At 41.8% G+C, this 24,514-nt stretch overlaps 1 protein-coding gene and 1 long non-coding RNA gene across 10 annotated transcripts in view; one reads left to right on the forward strand and one right to left on the reverse strand.

Moving 5' to 3' along the window:
- Tnc (tenascin C) overlaps positions 1-24,514 on the reverse strand; it is a 94,288-nt gene that overhangs the window by 16,630 nt on the left and 53,144 nt on the right. For 2 of the 8 annotated variants that reach the window (XM_010639443.3, XM_010639445.2), the window contains 8 exons: positions 23,919-24,191; positions 21,379-21,651; positions 18,792-19,064; positions 10,947-11,219; positions 9,159-9,431; positions 3,666-3,788; positions 2,448-2,591; positions 204-323 (listed from right to left, as the gene is read on the reverse strand). In XM_010639443.3, the coding sequence (XP_010637745.1) occupies positions 204-323; positions 2,448-2,591; positions 3,666-3,788; positions 9,159-9,431; positions 10,947-11,219; positions 18,792-19,064; positions 21,379-21,651; positions 23,919-24,191 (1,752 nt within the window). The remainder of the gene's footprint in view (positions 1-203; positions 324-2,447; positions 2,592-3,665; positions 3,789-9,158; positions 9,432-10,946; positions 11,220-18,791; positions 19,065-21,378; positions 21,652-23,918; positions 24,192-24,514) is intronic. The other 6 variants (XM_019209824.2, XM_033759119.1, XM_010639444.2 and 3 more) reach the window with 5 other exon arrangements.
- Positions 1,373-2,604, forward strand: LOC104872992. Of its 2 annotated transcripts, none has more exons than XR_783332.1 (4): positions 1,373-1,451; positions 2,081-2,199; positions 2,348-2,452; positions 2,529-2,604. It is a non-coding gene; the product is annotated as an uncharacterized LOC104872992 (long non-coding RNA). The 2 variants fall into 2 exon arrangements; XR_783333.1 differs by having other exon boundaries at positions 2,399-2,452.

Below are 24,514 nucleotides of genomic sequence, written 5' to 3' on the forward strand. Positions count from 1 at the left end.
TTTTTTTTTTTTTTTTTTTTGCATAGTCTACAATACTCTGTTAAAGTTGCAAGTGAGAACTACAGGGACATTGCTAGCTTTTCCACCTACCCATGCATTTTTGTCATCCTGTACCCAAGTGCAGCACGAAGAAGGGAGAATGGAAAAAGTTAGCCGTGAGACCCACACTCCTGGAGTGAGAAGAGTCTCGGGCCAGACCTTACCTCTCTCCCCTGTGTAGGAGATGACATAACTGTCCACAGTGGCTATGGCTGGCTGCCACATGGCCAAGGCTTCAGAGTCAGTGATGTTGGCTGTCACCAGGCTGGATGGGGCATCCAGAGCTGCAAAGAAAGATGGTAAGAGAGGGGTTGGTCACAGTGGATGAGAACATCAGACCAGAGCTGCTCTACCATCTACAGTCCTGATGTTAATTCACATTGTCTGGTGTGTGGAAGGGTTCCGAGTCCTGAGCCTGACTTTACGTCACAATTCTGTTCCTTGCTGACTGGTTTCCCCTTGGCCCTCTAATTCCTCACCTCTAAAATGGAGATGATGAATCTGGCTGCTCCATCCTCAGGATGCTGGTCAGTGTTATTTTGATTTTCACATATTTATTTTGGATTGAAAAGTGCTATGTAAAGTCAAAGGTGCTGAACATGTGATAAAGATTATAATCACTGTTCATACTCCCTTTCCAATGGAAGGAAGTTACACAAAGAGAGGACACTTGTACAGTTGAGACTGCCGGAGGCTGCTTTGGGCTTAAGTGATCTCTCTGGTTAGGTGTTTTACAGGCTCGAGGCTAATGGTCCGGCATTCTACCATGGCTTCCTTGCCTGCCTAGTGCCTTTTTGTGCCCAGGAAGGTCATTCCCCTTTCTCTGACCTCACTTTCTTCAGTTGTCAAAGGGAGGTTGAAATAAGGATTAACTGGGTAGTGTGTGTCACATATGCTAGGGAAGCTCACAGCAACAGCAGTCATCATTAATATGTCACCTAAAATTATTTGGAATCTTAAGTGGGATTTTCAAATGACGTACACTGAGAAAGGATATTGAAGCGGGTATTTATCCTTTCCTTCTTCTAACTGGCCCCTTTCCATATCCAGTATTCCCTTCTTGGAATCCAACCAGAATAGGCTACTTCTCTCCTGCTTTTGCTCTTACTATTCAATTACCCTATGGCAGCCTTGAATGTTGAGAGCAGCTGTCATCAGCTCATGTCACAGGTGAGGGACCTGAGCCTCAGGAGAAGAAATAACTGGCTTGAGAGTCAGGGTGGGTCAGAACATTTTGGGAGCTCCCATTGTCTGCTGTGAGTTCCTTCCTGTTTCATCATCACACATGTACAGAATACACTTTAACTGAGGATGGCAATGGGCAATGGGGACTTGGGAGGAAACATACCCAGCTTTTGGGATCTGTCATTGTGAAGAATTCATGAATGAAAGACTCTTTTAGAAGAATAAAGGTCTGTGTGGTAGGGTGGATAGGACTCTGGGTTCAGATGGGACATTTTAATTGTGTATTATCAACTCTTTCAGATGATTAAGATATTTTTAATGTTTCCTATGAGACCCATTCTTTAGATCCTTTAATAGATTGGACTGGATAATTGCTCATATCTCAAAGGATAAATTGTTTAGAGACATAGCTGTCTGAAGAGACATTTTCCACTTTATTCTCCTTCAATGACATTCATTATTTCTCCCCTCAACAGCCTACTGAACAATTGAGGTCTCAATAGGGAAATGACTCTTCATTTTGGAAGAACACAGTAGTTGTAGGCAGAATGGCTTGTGTTCAGATTTCATTCCAACATTATGTAAATGATAATTATGTAGCTTAGTAATTTCCCCAAGTCTCAGTTGTTTCCTCTGTAAAAGGAGAATTGTAGTAACGATAGGGATTAAAGGGTGCAGCAGCAGTGCCCAGAATGCAGGAGCTACCAAATAGACAGCAGCTAGTTTATAACTCTCCCTGTCAGGTCTGTGTGAACCATCTGCTCAGAAGTTCCTCAAGGTGCTTCCAGGCACCGGAGGAAGAAAGGAGGTGGCAGTTGAACTTGCAAAACCACTCATTTTTATTCTTTATTCTTAGAACTCTACAAGGGAAGAAGAATTGTACCCATTTTACAGAGCATGAAACTGGATGCAGAGGAATTATCAGATGGCTTATACAGAAATCTAGTAGGTTGCATAGTTGGGATTTCAACCCAGGTCAGTATTAGAGTCATCTGATTCCCAGAACAGTTGAAGTAGAGGCCCTGGGAGGTTAAGGAGATTAAGGTTCATTAGGTCATCTGAGACCAGGGATGGTCAGGATGAGAACTTTGGGCACTTGAAATCCAATTCTCTTTCCACTAAGATTTCATAAATAAACTTTCCTCCCTGCTGCTGATGAAAATGAGAAATAAAGGAGCATGAGCAAGAGAATCTCTGAAAAACCAGGCCCCGACTCAACATACCTGTGGTGAGCGACCCTGACACAGGTTCGCTTTCCTCAAAGCCCTTCATGGCAATGACGCTGACAAGGTACTCTACCCCAGGGATGAGCTGCTGCAGTCTGGCCTCTGTCATGGTCCCATCAACTGTCACCATAGAGGGCATCCCTGGAACACAGAGAAGGCACGGTCGGTCTGTAATGGCAAACCTCATGGACATGCATTTGGGCGTGTGTGTCCCACTTAGAAATTAAATGGTATCTTTCCCCAGGACCATTTACTTGGCTTTTTCTCATTTTATCCCACCCTCTGGCATGATAGAAAAGGCCTTACTTTTTATATAATGCTTTTTCCATTGGTGTGGATGCCAAAAACCAAGCCAGGAGAGGAAAAAAGTGAAGTCACAATGTACTAAAAATGGCAAATTTCTGTTCAGTAGAGAGCTGGCATGTTGTGCAAATTTTATTTTCTTTATTATTTTTCCCCACAGAGTATATGGAAAGCTCACTATGTAATGTACATCTGAAACACTTACCCATTATTTTGGCTCACTTTCTTACTAGCAGAAATTCTGTTTATAATAAAAAGATGATCACATTCAAATTTGTTGCCTTTATTTTCTTCAGCAAGTCCAGAATAAAAGAATTTCAGGGGTGGTGAAAGCCTGGTCACATCAGCTGGCCAAACTCTCCGTGGAGATACATCAGCATTTCTGTCACCAATTAGCCTCTCTTTACATACCTCAAGTGACAGAGAGCTTACCCGCTGCTAGAATGTCTTTAGACAGATTTCACTGTGCTTTTTCCCCCAAGATCGCTGTCACAGAACTGCATTCTGAGCTAGAATTCACAACTCTGCTAAGGTATCAACTTCCCATTCTATAATGAGACAGATTTTGGCATCTAACAGTAAAATCTCATACATAGCCAAGACTATCTTTTAAGATCAGTGTGTTCAGGGAGGGAAGGACACCGTACACAGACTTTCATAATTGTATTAAAAAAACCCCACTGTGGATGAATTTCTCATAGGATTTTAGAATTTCATGGGTGGAAAGGATCTTCATAAAAGGATCCTTCCCAAGGATGGTTCTTTTAAGGATCTTATAAAACTTTATAAATGGGATCTCTTCAGATGGTCTCAAAAATAAGGCCATGATGTTTGGGGATAATCATGGTCTCTTTCACTTCATGCACAAACCCTCCATGATCCCTGCTCACACTCCATGACTGAGTCCCCTACCTCCACTCATGGGCACATAGGTAATCCGGAAGCTCTCCACCTTGGCAGTGGGTGTCTTCCAGGTGACAGTGGCTGCATTCTCAGTGATGTCTGAGAAAACGAGTTCCTTTGGTGAGCCCATGGCTGTCAGGGAGAAAACACAAGAGAAAACCCAGATATGGTTAACTATCTTTTCCATCAATGGCTTTTCCTGGATCCTTCATCTAAGAAAATTTAGTGCCTAGAGTTGATGTCTGAGCCAAGCCTTTAGGATGGAGAAGGTGTGACCTGTGTGACTTGACAGAGACAACAGCCCTTTCATTCCAGGTACAGGGCCCAGTTGTACAGTCATTTGGTTTCACCAAGCAGAATATTAACATTTCATTTGGCTTCTAAGGAGGCAAGAGAGAGTGGTTTCACAGATCTAAATGTGTTTCCTTTTTTATTTTGCTTTTTAACATTTTTTCAAATCATTGCATTCTATTTCCTTTTATTAAATAATGCAAAGACTTGAAAAATGGATAGCTAATATGCAATATAGAAAGTAGAATCCTCATATGGAAACCCCCTAGAAGAAAGTATGATTGCAGTCCTTGAATAGAGAACCCAGGTGAGGCTCTTTTCTTCAACGTTCATGTGATGTGAGCTTTCTAGGTACCAGGACAGGGCAGCTGAGTATCTCCTGGGGTCATGGAAATAATGGGCACACAGGCAGGGACTTTGACAATCCACTACAGGGACTGAAGGAGATCCAAAGCTAGGGAGCGACCCCAGGCCATCACTAAAGTCAACAACCCCTGGACAGTCAGTACTACTGGACCTGTGAGGAAACTCATGCTCAGCGGGAACTTTCTGCTCCTGGTGGTCCCCACCCCAAGCCAGTTTCCGCTGGATTTTTTTCTGTGTATTTTTTGGCTTATGTTTTTGCCCACTTTGGCCAGCCATGGTTAGATGGAGAATTCGGGAAACAATTTTCAGGCTCTAGAGAGCTAATTTCCGCATCTTTTCCTTTCTTCAACCCACGTCAGTCATTAAGTTAGGAAACCCACAGAAATTTGGGGACAGTGCTTATTTTTTCCTACCCATTTCTATCTTTTTCTCTCATCCAAGATATTTATTTCCTCCCACAGCTTTTTTTCTGTGACCTGTAAACCACCCCCAGACCCTGTGGCTGCCTGTTTTTTTCCATTTGTCTATGGAAAGCTGTGGAAACCACAAGGTCCCAGGAGCCTACAAGATCTTGATTGTCCAAATACCACTGGGGTGCTGGGCGGCCTGGGGCAAGTCTCTTCAACTCTGTGAACTTTAGTTGCTCCATCTGTCCAGTGGGGAAAGCAGTATGCACCCACAGGAATGTTTTGAGGATTAGCAGAGATAATGGAAGTCAACCCTGAGCACGGCATCTGACACACTCGAAGAATTCAGATGTGACTCTTTCTTCTGTGGGCCACTCTGAACTTTAAGGAATACTTCAGAAAGATTTAGTTGAGTCCAGCGGAGTGAAGAGCCCATGAGGTCCATAAACTCAGGCCCAGAGGTGAACCTCTGCCAGCATGGTTCACTCTGACTTTTGATCTGACTGAAAACCTTGCTGGTATAGTACTTGGCACATTTTATCAGTCATGTATTATAGCCAGTGCTTTCTTTTCCAAGACCCCATTTTTTTTTTACCTTTAAGATGGCAGTGATAACTTTCACACCATAACTAACGACCCCATCTATTACCCACTCCAGGGATTTGCATGGTAAAAGTGGGAGTAGGAAGATGGCTGTGCAGATCTTAGAGAAACAGCATAGTAGTGGTGGAAATCCAGCAACAATGGGCATGATGTTTTTGTGGCACAGAGCTTTCTAGGTGATTCTAGCCCATTTCCTTTTGCCGCTAATGGGGCCCATAAGTCACCAGCCCTATAGTAGATGGAGATAGCAGTGTAAAGAACTAAATCACATATATTGAAACACTGGGGAGACGAAGGCAATGCTTCTTGTCTCTCTTTCCAAAGGATTGTTTCTAAACTTTCCAATAGGGAAACATCTGTAATTCCTAAAATCTTTCAAGGAGGTTGAAAAGGATTTCTATTTTCTCTCTGCATAAATTTGCCTCCTCAAATCTATTGCAAATGTTTTTTACTATTTAGCAATTGACAATTTAAAAAAATTTATCTTTTCAATATAGTTTTATCAAACATTTAATATGCATTCATTCCTGTGCTAAATTAAGGGGATGGCTGCTATATGCACTGTGGTTTAAAGCAAGAAGTTTGGAGTTGAACTAACTTGGGTGTGATTTCCATTCTGACATTACTCTCTGCAAGTATTTCAGCCTCCTCAGTTTCAATGTTGACATCTGCTAAATGAGCTTAATGTGGTATTTCTTTGCTTGTGTCTTGGAGATTCAAGGAAATCCCCAACTGCAGGTGGAGAAAAGTATGTGCTCTGTAATTGGTGGCTTCATCTTTATGGTCCCTGGGGGAAGTCTAAGTAAGCTGTGTTGAGCATGAAGAGCCTGGGTCATATGAAAGGGAGGATTGCCATGCAGCTGTTTCTTCAGACTCACTGACCCAGGCCCCAAGACAATGTAAGTATGACTCTGGGGTATGGCTTCAAGTTCATCTGAACTGGACTAGAACTGAGAGTTGAAAGGCTGGAGCAAGGTAGGAGTGCAGGCATGTTCTGGGAACAGGGAGAAGGGGTACTGACCACCTACCCTATTGGCCTCAGGGGTGGAAGAGAGTTCCAGGAATGTATGTGTGAAATGGGCATAAGGACAGGATAGAAGAACATTTTGGGCCTCACTCAGAGCTCCCTCTGGGAGCTTTAGAAGCCTCCAGAAGAGAATGGCAAAGTCATCTCACCCAGTGGCTAGGATTTCTTTCTCATTTTCTGCAGACTCTGGGAACTCTCAAGATGGTGCCAAGAGATAGGCTGGCATTTACCTTCCTGTAGGAGAAAAGAACTTCTCTCTAAGGGAGAGCAAGACTGTTGCAAGGAAGTGGGTTCAACCACCAAGGGGAAAGAAGTCAGTACAAGCACGGGAACTGAAGATAAAAGGAACAATAAAACTAAAAGTAATAGCCTCAGTGCCCATCAGTAAGAAGATGGCTAAATAATGTGTATGTGGTTATTTCCAAGCTCTATTAATAAATGACGCACACACGTACACAGAAAAGCATGAAAGAATGAAAATACATTAAATATTGTGCTCTTCAAAAAGAGTTTAAAGAAATTAAACTTATGTTAATTTTATCTATTTTTGGAAGGACAAGAAATGGCAATGTTAGTTGTGCCTAGTTAGAGCCATTGGGTATAGTCATACAGCTGAACAGTGACTCCAGTGTACATCCTTTTAAATTTCTCAGTACCAACCTATGAAACCTATTGAAAATAAAATTCACATTAACTTCACAGACATGATAATAGCTAATACTGTTACTATGGGCAAGGAAATTCTATCAGACCCTTGACATTCATGATCTCATTTCAACTCATGGCTGATTTTCGGTCAAATCCTGTTTTCCAGACAAGTAAACTGCAGTCCAGAGGGGAAGAAAATTGCTTAAGAGCTAGCCAGAGAGATAGTAATATATTCAGAGCCAACAATTCGCCCAGAGGCCTCTGGCTAACTAACCACTAGGATACACTCTTTTCTCCGCTGCACTGGGCACTCAGGGTGGGCAGCTTGTGCTTGGGAGAAATGTCCTTAAAGGAGGAGTTTCAGCAGCTGTTTATCAGAAGGAGGAGGGATGGGACATCACAGAGGAAGGTTAACAATGGTGTGGGAGAGGTGGGAGAGCACAGGTGAAAGGATGACTACAAAGGAAATACAAAGGAAACCATAGAGCTGATGAAGTGGGCTGGATGCTAGAGTCTGCTGTGCTTGGAGCATTTCTCTTGGCCTCTCCCAGGCCTGGAGCACAGGAATGCAGATGCACATGGGGACACACACACACACACACACACACACACACACACACACTGGTTCATGTGCACATACACATACACACACTTTCTCTTTTCTTTGGCTGTGAACTCAAAAGGCCCCAGAGAGGGGGATCTCAGGGAGCGCCTTGCCAAAGAGCAGACCCTTTTCTTTTGTTCTTAAAAACAAAACAAAGTCATCAGCTCATGATTATTCATTCTCTTCTTTTGCTTTAAAACTAGAGGGTTTCTAGAAAAAACAAATCAGCAAAACAAAATTAGGGATCAGAAGTAAACTTTAAAGAGTGGTGTTTATAAACTGAGGTCAAAGTCGGGCTCTGCCTCTGATCTGTTTTATGGGCAGCCACAGGAGGAGGAGACTCAAACTTGCAGACTGGAATGGGTAGCCATGTGCAGAAGGAGCAAGGTTTTCCTTTTCACTAAGTTGCTGCCTGGATTCTGCATTTTTCTCTACCTCTATAAATGGTGACTACAAAAATCTGTGGGTCATTTCTTAGAGCTTGTTAGGGCCTAAAGCTTAACCTCATAAAACTGTATCTTTACACCAAGTTTAGGGAATTTTGGCTAATTTGGGGCTTTACATCTGCCCAAGACAGCACATATGAACACATACTGGTCATCTGTTGTCTTTGCTAATATTTAGTAGGGATAAAATATGTACTCATTTGGATTCTACCCCAAATTTATCTGTGTGATCTTGAGCAAGTTATATCATCTTTCTGGACATAGATTCTTCACACACAAACAGAAAAGGCTGAGCTATAGACTTTTCAGGTCTCTCTTCTTTTCCCTCTGTGATTTTGTGGACCTCCCCCCACCCCGGTTTCTCTTTGAAGCAGCTGTCCCAAAGGGTTCTGTTTCTGTATCTTTCTTTTTCCTAAAAGTATTTACCCATTTGTTATGAGCCTTCCTTTTTTCTCTCTAGAGTCACATAAATTTTAGTATTATGAGTCATATTATTAACCATCTTCTTTCCCTTCCTGACTCAGCTCATATGGAAAAGGTTTTATTTCCCACCTTAGATGCTCTTTAGGGTGGGCAGAAGTATCCCAGAGAGTTAATAATTGTCCCATCATCCTGGCCAGATAGCTTTTCCTTCCTTGCTGATCACAGTATTGTTTATTCACATGAGCATTTTATAAATATTAATCATAGGTACAGGTGAAACTTCTCCACTGCCCCTCATGTAGGGTGACCCAAAGGGTTGGTCAAAGAACCAGAAATTGTATCACTGGGCAAAATGCCATCAGGTAACAGGTAAGAACAAGAGTCTCTGTAATTAAAACAATAGGACACTTACAATGAGGATGATGCAGTGGAGACCACATGTGACCAGCTCTCACTTGCAGAGCCCTTGCTATGTGTCAGACCCTCTGCTATGGGCTTTAAAGGAGTTATCTCAGTGAACCCTGGCAGCCTTATTGGGTAATTAGCATCATGCTCTTTTATGTAAAAACTTAGCACATTGTCCAAGGTAACATGGAGCAGCCAGGATCTGAATGCAAGCTTGTATGTGTCCAAAGCTCCTGTGATTATGCAGTCTATGAGAAAGACTCTCCTGTTTATTTACAGTACCTGTTGTTGCTGTGGCACTGACTGGCTGCGATCGCCTTCCATTGCGTATTCCATAGAGTTCAATTTCGTATTCAGTGGCCTCTCTGAGATTTGTTATGTCCCTGGTACGTTCGGGGGAAGGGAGGATTAATTCCTGTGGTTCAGACTGCTTTTTGGTATCTCTGATTTTGAGAACAAAACTGTCGAACATCCCTTCATCAGCTGTCCAGGACAGACGGAAACTGTCTGGGGTGGCATCTGAAACCAGAAGGTTGTCAACTTCTGGTTCAGCTTCTAGAGGGAGAGAAAATGGTAGAAGAAGCAGGAATGAGAACATCACTTAGCAGCCCATGCAATCTTCTCTCCAGTTGGGGGTATCAGTATGCAGTGATGCCCCAGACTTCACAGACAGAAGTGTCCTGAGAGACAGAAATAAAATCATTCAACATTAACAAGTCTAGTAGGGCTAGGAGAGGGGAAAAGTGGAATAGAAAAATAGAAGCCAAGCATTAGCTTGAATCTGTGAGTTTTGTCTAAAAGCAATTCTATAAATCCACATCTGGAATTAACATTGGTCCCTCCCATGTATCATCAAACAAGTTCAAAGCCAGTAACTTGTTTACATTAGCTCTCTGTCTTCCAGTGGCTGAGTGCCCATCTGCTGCAAGACCTTTTCTTTTTTTTTTCTTGGTAAAGACAAATAAACCAGCATTAATTATCTGCAGAACTACCCATGATGATTCTGCTGATTATACTTCCCTGGAGCCCCAGAAAAGGGGCTTTTCAAAATTGTTACAGTCTTTTTGCTTTGTTCTTGGATCTGATTTGCTAAAGAAGGTTCCTACTCTTGCCTTTCTCGTTTGACTTTCGTTCTGTGCTATTTTAACCAATAGATAAGGGTTCAGATGATGGAACTGAGGCTTGGACCCTCTTGAGGTATATACGAAGGACCCAGGGTTCATCTTGGATTGCCTTAACTAGACAAAACTCAACATGAGGGTAAGTCTGGAGCTGAGTTTCCCAAAGTGTGGTCAAAACAGGAAGAGCTCTTTCTTAAAAGCTATTCATTGTCAAAGAAAATTGGGACATAATGCCCTGCTGGAAATACACAATGCACAATAAGATGGTCTTAAAAGCCCCATATCAGGGATCCTGATTAACTCAAGACTCCTATACTTGAAAGTGGAACTTCTTCATCAAGTGGGATCTTTGGTAGAGCTGGTAATCTCTAGAAAGACTTTGGGAAACACAGAGTTTTGACTATTAAAGGTGTTAATGTTGTATTTATCTAGGAATTATTAGTCTTGAGAAAATGATGTATTTAGTTTTTGTTGTAGGATCTTTCTGATATTAGCATTTACCAATTTTAAAAGTACCAATAAAAAGCCCATGGGGTAAGTTTGTTAAGATCATGGATGATACTTTGAGATGATAAAAGTTTTAAGTACATTTTCCAAATATACTCATTGGTATATTTCCTCTGAGAAGGCTGAAATGTAGCTGGGATCAGCTAGGATGAAGACAGGGGAAGGTGATATGGAGTAAGCACCTGGGAGCTATGGACAAGACATGAACTAAAGAATTTGGGGGAACAAATGGAAACATTTCGACCTTCTCATTTCTGGGGTGGGAATGGGGAGTGCTCATGAGATACATAAGACAAAAGGATTGTGGGGGATAACATAACAGGCCACATCTATGGAGAAAGCAGGGAAGATGAACAAAGATGTTAAAGTCATGGTGATCCTGGACACAGACCACATGGAAGGGACCAGGAAAGGGGAGTATGGCTCACTTGAATTGAAATACCTGTAATAATCTCAGCCCTCAAGGGCTTGGTTTGGTGCCCTTGGGTGGAGCCAGAGACCATAACCTCATAGCCAATGCCAGTTATGAGCCCTCTAAGCTCCAGCTTCCTCTGGGTTCCTGAAAGTGTGAATTCCTGGGGGTCCAGCAGCTTCCCAGAATCCACCACCGTTACTAGAAAGCTGTCAAAGGCATTCTCCGATGCCATCCAGGAAACTGTGAACCCGTAGGGATTAATGTCGGAAATGGTTAGGTTTTCCAGAAGGGGCAAGGCCTCTGAAAGAAGGGAAGGTAAAAATAACTCAGGTTAGCTGCACTGACTTTGCTAGGACAGCACAAGTTTCCAAGAACATTAATGGATTCCCAATAAATCACCCAGTGTGTTATATATTCAGAGAAGGAGTATTGACCTAGAGCTTATTAGATGGCAGATACTGTCATTAGTATATTACTCTTTGCACACCTCAGGGATAGGTGCTATTCCCATTTTATAGGTGAGAAAATTGAGTTTCAAAAAGTTGATTGACTTGGCCAAAGTCCCAAACTAGTGTGCGATGGATCAAAGTTTCTAGCTGAGTCTGACTGCAGAGCCCACATATTTCTCTCCATACAAAAAGGACATCTTGTGTTGGATTTGGACACCTCTATCTACTTTGGGTTTTGAATCAAACTGCTTTTTTGTTCAAACATACTTTCCTTTCAGCATACTTCATATCTCACTTCTAGTTCATATTGTGAATGAAGTCCATCAGGCCAATCACTAACACATCCTCATTAGCAAAGAAAAGAGGAGGCAGTAAGATATTTTTTAACTTAATAAAAATTAACAATTTATGTTTATGGCCCAGTGAAGAATTTTAAGGTTTGCTTAGTGTTTTGCAGTTTATTTTCCTGGATAAAGTTAGAAAGCAAGGACATATACCATTATCCTTTATCCATTCATTTACCAAAGATCTGTGTTCCAGGTACATCTACTTCCCAGCTGCCTAGGGGTCTTTTCAGACTGGGAGACCTAAAGGAGCAAACTTATGTCACCTCAGATTCCATCAATACTTCTCAGTTGAGGAGGCCTCACCTTTTTTTTTACTATTTCTTAGTCACAGCAATATTGTAAGGTAGGTATTACTACCTGCCTGGGCCCCAGGTTCTCTATCATGTAAGGAAACAGAGAGACAATAACTTATCAGAGATTGCACATCTACCAGGGAGCTAAGCTAGGCTCCGATGGGGTGTCTTCACTCTAAATTGTGCATTCTTTCCATATCCCGAGCCAATATCTGATTAGTAAGCTCCATCAGTGCTGACAAGTCCCGAGACTTGGGCAGGATGAGTGGAGAGGGTCCAGCACCTTCTCTGGAATAAAAAGATGCTCACTGTATTTTTTATCAAAGGGGCAAAGGGATGCGAGTTACATGGCCAAGGCCATTCCAGTGGCATCTAGTTTAGAGCTTTCTTTTCTATTGCAGCTAAATGGAAACTTTCAAAGAGCAAATGACCTTGCACTAATGCTCATGGACTAATCCATGGGATGCAAAGAGACATGTTTAAAAAGAAGTATTCGGTGATTGAATGAATAAATGAACAAATGCCCTCATTCCCTAAGCAGACACTTTAAGTTTTGCCCTGGCTTGGACTTCCTGTAGTTATTTTGAAGCACTTGAGTTTATTTTCAGGCATTTTTTTCCCATGTAAAAAATTCCCAAGAATCATAACTATCAAAGACAAAAATGAAATCATTTATACTGCGTAAAAGGTCTTCTCAGAGTGCCAGACAAAGGTCTCAAATTCTGTTGCTTGCTTTGGTTTAGATAAGCGGTGCCTCGCTTTGATAACTGGCCTCTTTGCACCTCCATGCCACCAAAGCAGCTAATTCCAACAAAAATGAATTCTTTCAGACTAATTAGTCAATCAAAGCCTTGTTTTTTCAAGTTCCTCCTGTTCATTTTTTTTTCTTTTTCAATATCCTGCTTTTAAAGCACAGTCTTTTCACATTATGGATTAGCAGAGACAATGCTGTAACTGGATCTAGGATTCTGAGACCAGCTCTCTCAGCTTCCCTTTCTTCTGTCTATTCTGTGGGAGGTCCTGCTGGAGGATACAAGTAAGGGCCTGTGGGATCTGGGGCCAGGCCCCTCCTTGGAGGCAATCAAGTGCTCATCTCATAGCTACTACTCCCAGCCTCCTTAAGAAATGAGGAGGAAGGCTGGTGTAAATGGTTTCGCTCGCATTAGATAAGTGGGCAGAAAAACAAGCACTTTTAAATCTTATGTTAAAATATATCCTACATTCCCTTACAAATAATAGGAAAATCATGATTTCACAGCTCTAGTTTTATATCTAAGGTTGTTATTTATTTATATGTGCAGAACTGGGGATACAACCCAAGGCCGTGTGCACTCTAGGCAAGCATTCTACCACAGAACACTTTTGTGTTGATTGCTTTTACCAGCACCACTTTCTCATATTGTTGGCCAGTAGCAGAAATGCTCAAGCATCTGTGAAATATTCCTTTTATGCCGGGCAGGTACATTTCATCAGATTGGCTTTATCTCCAGATAGCATGCCAGAGACACTGCGAGTGTCTCCAGTCCATGCGGAAGGGAAGCGGTAATTAAAGAGAGGAGGAACTTGCCAAGGGTACTTGGCTAAGAAGATGTGGAGAGGATGAAACACAAAATCCTCACTCTTCTAGAACATCATATTGTCTCCACACAAATATGTAATTGTACTTATTGATATATCTTGCATATCTCAATTTAGACACCGGAAGAGACTCATTCAATGTGAAAGTCGGATGGCAAAGTCTGTCTCTTGAAAGTTACCATTCCCGGAAGATAAGAGACTTCTAAATATTTTTTAAGTTTTTCAACCTGAAGGTTTTGGTAAATTGACATTACTTGCATCCTTCGTGATTGTGTTAGGACAGGCAACCATTTCCTTATGTAGTTCAAGGAGAAGTTAGAAGTCAAGTTCAATAAATGGGTAAGATTTAGTTAATCTTAGAACATACCTGCCATCCTAGGTTGAACTGTTACCAATCTCTTGTACTTTGAAATTGAAGAATAAGTTTTTTAAGGAAAAGGATTATTATATGTCTGGGGTAGGTTGCTACTGAACTGCCTTTACTTAGCATGACTTATGGACAAAATTCCTGGCCCATGCCTTTACTAATTTAGAATTCACTCTTTAGACTGAATCGCCACATTGTGGATAAAGCAGCTTATAAAACCAGGCCAAAAAAAAAAAAATTCTTGAAAGTTTTATTCCCTGTTGAAATCATTGTCTCTACTTCCTAAAGTGACTGTCAGGGACTTCTCTCTTCTAGGACTAGCCACACTTTCCCTCAGAAGTTCACATGTGATACTGTGGATATTGTGAATAATTTTGCATTGCAACCTAGATGTTGATCAGTAGATGAACAGATAAGGAAATGACAGTAAATACGCATAATGGGGTACCAGACCACTTAGAAGAGAAAGAAATTCTGTTATCTGTCACTATCCTAATGAAACTGGAGCACATTATGCTAAGTGAAAAACCACGCACCAAAAGAAAAGTACTGCATGATCTCACTTATATGGGGAATCTAAGAAGTTGAACTCATCTAAATAGAGTATACATGTATTAAAAAGTCACTCTGTACCTCATAAATATATACAATTGTTATATTTTCTAGTTAAAAATAAAAGGAGAGAAGTTTACATTTGGAGAGAAGCCTATATTTTGGTTTGATTTTTCCTCTGCAATGCCTATTTCCTTTTTTCCCTTTCCCTGGGTCATGATTCTGAGTGGACAAGTGAGACTCTCTGAATACCTGTAATGACAAAGGCAGCAAGGGGCCTGGTGGGCTCGCCAGCCCAGGTGGTCCCTGCCACACTAACATTATAGCCAGTATTGTCCACCAGGCCTGTGATGTGAGCTTGCTGTGTGTCTCCTGGGACCCTAAGTTGCCGGGACTCATGCAGTGAGTGAACATTGCTCACACGGATAGTAATCTTTGCAAGGAGCCCAGCTTGAGTGGTCCATGACACGTTGAAGCTGTCAGGAGTAACATTGCTAGGATTAGCATGCCTAGCTGTGGCTCTGAGTCTGAGGGGGGAGGAGCATGAACAGAGACAAAAAGAGAGACATGATTAGAGGAAGCAGATTTCTGCAGACTATTGCCATAGAACATGAATGCATCAGCATTTCCAAATGTTTGCAGAGAAGATAGTATCTTGGGCTATGTCAACACCATGCTGATTATAACAGAATATATTGCTTTTTACCCAAGTATGGATTTGTATGCTTTTAAGGTATAAGCGTGACCATATGCTAATCACTTATTAAAAAAATGAATACACCATTAGAGTGATAGGTACAATTACATTTTCCAAAGTTAGTAAAGGGGAACTAGCCCTATAAGATGTTCCGAGAAAAGACATTTTCCTCACTTTAGCGATTCTCAGAGCATGCTTGCATTAGAAAGCTCTGATGAGCTGTTTCTGTGGATAAATCTGTTTAATTTTGTTTAGCCCAACATCTCATGAACTTGACACAGGTCAATGACACCCTGTCTTCGAATATTCTTTGAACATCTCAAGGGGTTAGTATTTCACTAAGCATGTTTTAGAAAACACCCTTTGGAGTTTACTTTGATCTATTTGGATTGTGCAAATTAAAGACTGCATCCATATATGAGAAATTCTTTAGTGGTATTTAGCAAATATATGCATCATAGAAAAATGTGTATCTCACCCTAAATACTATAAAGATGAAAATGACTTAAACAAATCCTGGTAGATGCTGAAGCCAGAGGACCTTTGAATTTAAACAACGTGTTTTTTCAATTAGGAAATGTACGTATTAATTAATTTGGAAAGATAAAGAAAAAATTTTTTTCCTCCTTAAAGTCTAGACAACTCATTTAATGTAAGGGGAATTATGCCTTTTTCAACCAGAGTGTGTATGAGTCTGGTCTTCTAAATGCTCATTTATCATTGAATACTAATACTAAGTGAAGTTCAACCCAGACTATATTTTAGAGAGAAGCAAGAGTTTTGGAGGACTGTGGTATGTGGAGCAGGGTTTAGGGTTGGCAAGAGGCAGACTATTTTTCCCTACAATTTGGGAGTTGTTTTACTTCAGCTACAGTATTTGGAGGAAAGAAAAGTCTCATTGGATAAACTTTAACTGCACATTTGCACAGGATAACTCAATGTTTTAGAGTCTCTGGGGTCAAATGTCTGGTTCAGAAATAGAATATAGCCATATACAATGACATGGAATTTTAGACGTCTTAATTAGTTTGCAAAGCTCATGATGCTGTACCTTTTTTCTTCAAAAGCATAAATGATAAAATCTTCCCAATGGAATTCTGTTCTCTCTATATATTTTGTTAAAGAAGCAACCTCCCACATAAAAGATGTGTGCTGAGATTATTTTTATGCTGGTAGAAAAAGACTGATGCTGCGAACACATTCACCATTCAGAATAAGACCTAAGTACTCGAGGTCAGTTTTGCCTTCACCCGACTCCCCAGAGGATATGACTAAACTGAAATATGAGATACAAGGAAAAAACTCAAAGAGAAAATGCTAGTTAGCATGTGCTTCATGCAAGAAGGGATTTTTTTTCTCCCATCACTTCTAACCCTTCTAACCCAAAGAAACAATTCTTTGAGATGCTGTCTGCTTTCAGGAAAGATAGACATGTTGAAAATATTAATGCTCTGAATATTTACCACATGCACCAAGATTTGTAGAAGATGATGAATGGAAAGACAATTTTGACACTTTTAAACAGCTATTAGTGGATGGCAACACACGCTTGACACAGTAAATGTCAAAAAAGACCAGTCTGTTTGTAGGGAATCCAGACAAATGAAAACCTCAAGAACAAGGTTGCAATCTGAGTCTTCTCATGCAGTTCTTAGACTGTGAGCTCGTGTCTCTTTTAAGCATGCTGGGAGAATCATTATTTAAAATTCTAGTACGTAGAAAGACACTAGATTGTTTGGACGAAGGAATCAAACATGGCATGCACATATTTCTAGGAGTAGGACACAGACAAACTGATTAAAAAGATACAGGCAGAAAGAAGATCATGGGAGAAGTATAGGAAAGGATTATTCAAGATCAGATGAGAAGATGGCTTAGAAATTCAGCCAAAGCAAGACACATTAATTTTATACAAACAGAGCAGCTCCAGACGGGAGTGGATATTTAGGAAAAAGAGGTTGGGCACTGAAGCACCTTAATTTGGGGTGAAGGTCATTTTAAAGTTTTCAAACTTTGACTTGGTTGGCTCCATCAAACCTGAGAAGGACCCGGTGAGACGAGGGAGGAAAAGTTGGCAGTTGAAGTTTGTGGAGAGAGAACAACCATAATGGGAAAAAACCTGTGGTTGCTTGGAACATCAGGGTCTGAGAAGGCTGCTCTCCGACGAGCCCATGGAGATGGACAGTATGATGAGAAGAAGCTTGGGTTGGCGATGACAAAACCGTGGGACACCCCAGGCAGGGAGTGTGGCACCGTCTCCTGGGGGTTGTCAGAATCACTAACTTCTACAAGAAAACTATCAAAGGCAGCTTCCCAAGCTTGCCAGGAGACGGCCACACTTCCCTAGGTCACATTTGAGACAGTGAGATGCCTAAGGAGAGGTTGGGCTACTAGAGTGAGAAGAAAAAATATCAAAGTGTGCCAATTTAAATCATGTTGCTGATTACCCCCCCACAAGACTAAATTCAGAACATTTGTAGTTTTAACATCAAGTAAAAGGAAATTGTCCTTTCTTGAAAACGAATCTGAGCTAAATAAATATAGTCAACTATTTTTCTCTCTTAGAATTTGCTATACTTTATCAGCTGAGCTGGGAACTAAATAATGCTGGCACTGTGCCTTTGCTGGGGGCCAACAAAGCAAAGTGGGGGTAACACTTTGCAGTCTCATATAGAATAAAGACAGACTCCCTCAACCATGGGTTAAATGATTTTGGTGCTAGGATCTCAACTCTTTTCTTGGATTTGCCAGCAAATGGCCACCCCTTTGTGAACTCTAAGAAAAAGTTGTTCTGTGTTTGTTTCACAGATGTCTTTTTCCCCAGTACGTAATAATTTAGTTTACCTGTTAAGAGAAGGCACTGACTAAAAGAAGCTAAGAATGATATTTTGAAAGGACAAAGTCTCCTTTTTACCTTCACATAGGGTTCTCTTTTACTACATGACAGAATCCTTAGAATGAATGTGTGTGTGTTTGTGTGTGTTGCGTACGTGTGCTGTAATAACACACAGATACAAACCCACAGGCATCACAAATTCAAAATGAGATCCTTTTCTAAATAAGCTCCTTGTTGAAACATGACCATCTCTATTTTTATTTTTGCCAGGAACCATTCAATGTTCTGGGGATAAAATATCAGGGCCTGATCTTTTCTCCTAGAAGTAGTATTGAATTTGGGGCAATCTGTGTAGTGTGGCTACCTCCTATGAGGAGATTCAAGGCTCTAAGAAGACAAAAATACTACAAAATCACAAAAATATAATTTTTAAAACTTCTTTGACTGAGGTAGACATCTTCCCAATCTGAGGACCACTCTCATTAGGGCTTTGAAGGGGAGAATTCTTTTTTCCAGATTCCATATAGCAATGTAAAATTACATTTTTATACCACAAATGCTCTGCTCAGTGATAAATCAGGTGCACCGCTGTATGAAAATCCACCATGGGGACTGCTGTTGGGAGAGAGTTGGGTTAAATAGAAAGGTTAGTGTACTGTGGTTTGTACTCCCGGGGCTTAAGAGGAGGATCGCTTCAGCCTGCAGGCAAAACTGTGGAGAGAGGTATTGGACACGGGAGAGTTGCACGTGTACCTGTGGTGGCTGTGGCACTGATGGTTTTGGTCCGGATGCTGGGAGCAATTCCAGAGAGGTAGATAATGAAATCAGTACTAGGGGGGAGCCCTGAGATGTGGGCAGTTCGTTCAGCACCAGATATGTTATATTCCTCCATCTGCAGCAACCTATTGGAATCAATAATTTCAATGGTAAAGGTCTCGAAGATCCCATCAGTAGCTGTCCAGGACAGATTGAAGCTCTCAGGAGTTATGTCAGAAACATTTAAGTTTCCAGTTGCAGGTTCTTTGGCTGCAAAAAAAAAGGGGGGGAGGGTAGGAGAGAAAAAACAAATATATTTGTGTTATTCACTTGGCTGTGTTTTAAGACTAAAGTTAATAGAGCTGTTACTGGGAAGAAAGATCTGATAGGTCAGGGTTATTGTAAAATAAAGCTGTGTTATTGAGCAGTGCCAGTGAGAGAAGAAAAAGGGGTTTTGTTAAGAGATATATTTGAAGAACAAAGTGTTGCAATTAGATTTCCCTGCTCTGTACTTGACACTCATACTCAAGCTCTGGAGAGATCCTTTGAGAGAGAAGACAGACTGGATGATGTCAGGGGAGCTGCTTTATCTTAGCCACACCTGTCTCTGGGAACCCTGCCTCAAGGTTTCTGGCCATCAGTCAAAGATATGAGTGCTGGAAGTTTCCAGTCTCTTGAGCTGCATCCAGGAGCCCAGGATTACTTGAGCATCTCCCTCAGACATCTTTTTCTCTGTGGGTATGCCCATCTGTTTCAACAATGGCTAAGTAATTCTGACATGATCGCCCTCCCAAGGTGCTACTTTGAGGCTTCTGATTACTTGACTTGAGGGGCTTAATAAATTTTCTCAGTGTAATTCTTGTGCTTTTTTCATACTTCAGATAAGGGCCAGCCAGCTGTTCTCTTACTCTGCTAAAAAAAAAAAAAAAAAAGCTTGTCCACTTGTAATTGCATGTATGTGGGCCAAGAAGACTAGCACTGGATTGCCAACCAAGAGAGTTAAGCGAACAAGGCAGTTTAAGCAATCTTTTAGCCAAGAAATAATATTTTGTGCTGGAGATGGTCCTGCTGGCACTTCTCTGAGCTACAAGAATAAAAGATACAGAAGGCAGGCAGGGGCAGGGTCTGAAAAACTTGTGCTATATCATTAGGAAAGGAGACAACTCCTGCTCTCTGAGACCATCTCAACCAATTTGTTGAGACACAGATCAGAAGGTACTATGGCCCTTCCTCTTCCTAGGCCAACTCAGCAGAGGCAAGAATGTTGCTACCATTAAAAAGAAAAAATACACACACACACATAAAAATACTAATGGCCTCCAAACCACAAGATCTGCAGGAAAGATCAGAAGTTGTGGGTAATTTCTCTACCTTCTGGAAAGAAATGGTTTGTGGATGTCAGATAAAAGAGTCCTGGGCACATTCAGGGCAGCTTCAAATGCAAATTCTGGGTATTTTAGGGTCACTGTGCACATAGTGCTTGTCTGGGTTTTATGTCCTCAATGAGGGTTGCTGAAAGGATAGGCTGAATTGCAGAGCTATGCTTTTAAATCAATGTGGATGGATGCAGATTTGACAAGGAGTTTAGTTGCAATAATTATATGAAAAGGGAGGCAGCCAGATGCAATGGAAAGCAGCACAGCCTCTACTGAGCTTCAAACCAACTGAAGCAGGCTGTAAAGAGGGGCAGAGGGAAGCAGTGCGGGAGGAAGGGAGGCTGCTCACTTTAGCAGGATCCCAGGAAAATGCCTAGGAGCTGGGGAAACAGTGATGAAGCCCCCTGAGTGTGAGGTTGGGAGTTTGTCACCTAAAGGCCAATACTCTGGGAAGAAAATCTTGATTCAAAGAGCAAAAAAGCCATCAGTTCTTTTCCCATTCATAGCCTGGAACATTCCTTGCTTCAAATGCTGCTCAGTGTATCTCTGCTAATGAATAGCTTTCTCTTTGGTGCAGTTTCCACTCATAATTGTGGGATATTTTTTTCTTTTTGGTTTATCAATTTGCTAATTTGCTGTTCTAACAAAGACGCAGTATCTGACAGAATGGCCTGGGCGGGGGGTTATTCAGTTCTCTTTTTCTGTTCTATGCATCTTAAAAAAAACATTTCTTAGATGCAAGACACAGGCCCCATGCCTTTGAGGGTTCTGAAAATAGTAAAATACCATTTCCAAGTGGCAAAAGATTTTCTAAAGTAAATAAATCAGAACTTACACATGGGGAGGGTATGATTTTCATTAGATGGCAGCACTTGGAGAAAAGAATTAAAACCTTTGGGCTGATTCCTGAAACACAAAACCCTCATCAGGAGGAGATGTCCTCATAGGATTGGCCAGGTAAAGTATGGTAGCTAGAGGCTGGGGGACTAGAGGGCAGAAGGGCGACATCTGTGATGCTCGTTACTGCCACGTGTAAGGCTTTGGACAAGGGCGCGGCTTACAGAGAAGCTTCTGAGCATGCATGGCCAGCAGCAGAAGCGAACATGGAAAGGATTCAGTTGTGAAGAGAACCTGGCTGCTCATTTCATTTCTTGAAGCAGAAGCAGGGAACCTTGGGGAGAAAGCATGGAAAGTAGAGAAGAAGGTACCTGTGGAGGCCTCAGTAGACAGCACCGGCGTTCTATAGCCCCGGACCACCCCATAGATGGAGATAGTATAGGGGGTGCCGGCCTTGAGACCTGGAAGGTCCACAGCCCGGAGGCTGCCAGGCACCGTGAGGTTGTGAGTGGCCTCCACCTTGTTGGCCTCCTGCACCTGAATGACAAAGTGCTCATAGGGCTGGTCAGCAGCGGTCCAGTTGAGTTTGAGGCCATCCCAGCCAACCTCAGACACAGCTAGGTCTCCCAGCTGGGGGAATTCCTCTGAAGAAGGACAGAGAGATATTTGTCAGTGCTGCAAATCAAGCATGAAGAAATCAAGTCCCACAGCCCATATCCAGGAAAATAGAGGAAGGGGGAGAGAGAGACAGAATTTGTTTTGGTGATTCTTAGTCATTGGGTATATGTAGGCTGAACTTGGTATTTTACAGCTTTCTTCAGAAACTGAAAATGGTCAAAGAAAGAAAACAGCTGTATTGTTCACCCTTGAGATGGCAAAGAACACTGTACAACCCACCCGGAAGTTCCTGAGCAGGCAAGGCCAACAGCTAAAGGGCACAAGGAGAGAAGGGATCGGGGGTCAAGGTCAGGGAAGTGGGCATGGTGAGAAGTACAGACTTCGGAAGCAGACAGAGAGGCCTTGGTTAAATTCCAGTACTGACATTTACTGGCTGTGTCCTCTTGGATGTATCACCTGCTTCTCTCTGAGCCTCATTCTCTTCACATTTAAATAGAGCTGACAGAATCCCTTGATTGGTTTGTGTGATGATTAAATGACAACATTGGTCACCTCTTCGTGTCTTACTTGGTAACGCAGTAAACACCACTGCTAGGTGTCTTCCCTTGGAGTTTCTTTGGTCATGTGAGAGATAATTTCCTGCTCTGTTTTTGCTTGATCATTTCATTGCTGGCCACATGCTGTCTGCTTGGGTTTATAAAGCATATGCTGTCTCAAGTTTGGGATGAGCATGATGTTTTATTTCTAGACTTCTTGGATTTCAGGGATCGGAGGTCATGCCCTAGATTCTTGGCTTGGTTCTCCCCTCCCACTTGCTTCTGCTAGCACTTTGAGTGAAGAAAGGCTGCTTCATGAGCCAGGCTGTTTATGTAAAATGAGTGTGCCTGCTTTTAATTAAAAGTGATTATGTTGTTATCAGTAAATGCTGCAGAGCAGGGTCCACTGTTATTATTATTATTGTTTTTTTACACTATGGGAAGGAAATTTAATGTAGTTGTTATTGCTTATTAAGAAAGCTTGAAATGAGAGCATGGAAAACTCCACTGCTTTGTGAGATGCTGTTCAACGTTAGATGCAATCTCTCAACCTCTCTTCTTAAGGCAGAAGTGGCCACAGATTTGAAGTTAGGGAGGAAAATATCTACAGGGATCTCATTCCAAGAAGAAGAAGGAGAAGGAGAAAGAAAAAAGACAGGGGACCCATCTTCTCAGGTGTCCCAGGATTCGGTACTTTGTGAGAATCTGAGCAAGTTCTTCCTTTTAGGGGGCTGTTTTCAAATTGTGCCCTACACACACCTGGAACCTTCTGGAAGGATTGTTCTGGGGACAGGTGCAGTCTTGCCCTCTCTTCTTTCCTACATCAGCAAGAACAGCTACTTATCTGTCACATAGAGGAGTTCCTAGGGAGATTTTATTTGCTAAAGAAGTTTGCTGCTTAAAAACAAAATTTTGTAGTTTACAAATGTAGATCACTAGTATCCCATACCTAGATCATACGTGTCTCAGAGGTCCATTTTGGTCTTGTTTGATTTGAAGCTAGTCCAAGAAACACAGGGCAATGGTAACCTGGCTGATTTAGGTATGCTTTTATATCCACAGCCCTCTTAAAAGCTATTTCTAGAAGCCTCACAAAGAACATATAGTTTTCTATGATAGATGAAGCAGCATATTTTCAGGGAACAAACTCAGATGAATTGCTTTTTATTCTCCCCAAGTTGAATGAAAAACACTCAACTCAAATGTGCTGTCCTTTCTTGGAAATGTTCTTGCTTTGAGAAACTGTTAAGGAGAGACTTGAAAATTTCAGCAGAAACTGACTACACCATTTCCAAAAGTTATTCTGTAGAGATCAGACTAGGAGTTGGGAGAGAGATAGTGACTCAGATCCGGAATATGATTCCTCTAGAAAGTTCTGATCATATCATTGTCCCACAACCCTACTACACATGCTACTTTCCATTATAACTGTTGTTATTGATATATTTAACTACTATTCAATGCTAATCAAGTGTACTCTGTTCAGTACTTTTGTTCATGAATTCATTTATTGCTTATGACAGTATTCTGAAGTGAGGATATTATCTCTCATTTGAATATGAGAAAAGAAGGCCTAGAGGTATAAAGTGATATACCCAAGAAAATTCAGACAGTAAAATGGATTCTAGCCAAGGCTTTTCTGAGTTGGAGATTCATCCCTCTGTCAACCACATCGAGGTTGGATGCTCTGTCACAACTCTAATCCAGTGACTTCCTGGCTCCTATCACATCTCTGGTCTGGAAGTAGGGTCGTATACCTGTGATGACCTCCGCAGCAAGGGGTTGAGTGCTGCGGCCCCTGACCTCGCCGTGCAGGGTGATCCTGTAAGCAATGCCAGCCCTGAGGCCTGGGATTTCCACGGAGCGTAGGCTGCCAGGAATGGTGAGATTGTGAGCCCCTTCCACCTGGTCAACCTCTTGGACCTCAATGACAAACTGGTCATAGGTTTCATCTGGTGTGGTCCAGTCCAGTTTGAAGGCATCCCAGCTAACTTCGGTCACTGTGAGGTTTCCCAGACTTGGAACCTCCTCTGCATAAGGACATAGAGTTGCTGAGTTACTAAAAAAGGCAATTGCATTGTGGGATTCAGGTGAGATGGCATTTTGGCTAAGGTTGGGGTGAGTTGTCTGGTTAGTGTTGATCCCAGATGCATGATTTACAGCTCTGTTGAACACACTCTCATTGTTGGCACTGAGGCCAGGGCTTCTCTACTCAGCCTTTGGGAATGAAAGGTGGTTTTAGTAATTGTTCACAACTTCCATTCTTGCTGTACCAATAGGACTTCGGGGAGTCCTTTAGCGCTCTTAAAATGAGCTCAGTGCTACTTTTTTTTTTTTTTTTTTGGGGTAAAAA

This window comes from Fukomys damarensis, unplaced genomic scaffold (genome assembly GCF_012274545.1).
Source record: "Fukomys damarensis isolate Sample0158 unplaced genomic scaffold, DMR_v1.0_HiC HiC_scaffold_36, whole genome shotgun sequence".
Lineage (NCBI taxonomy): Eukaryota > Metazoa > Chordata > Mammalia > Rodentia > Bathyergidae > Fukomys > Fukomys damarensis.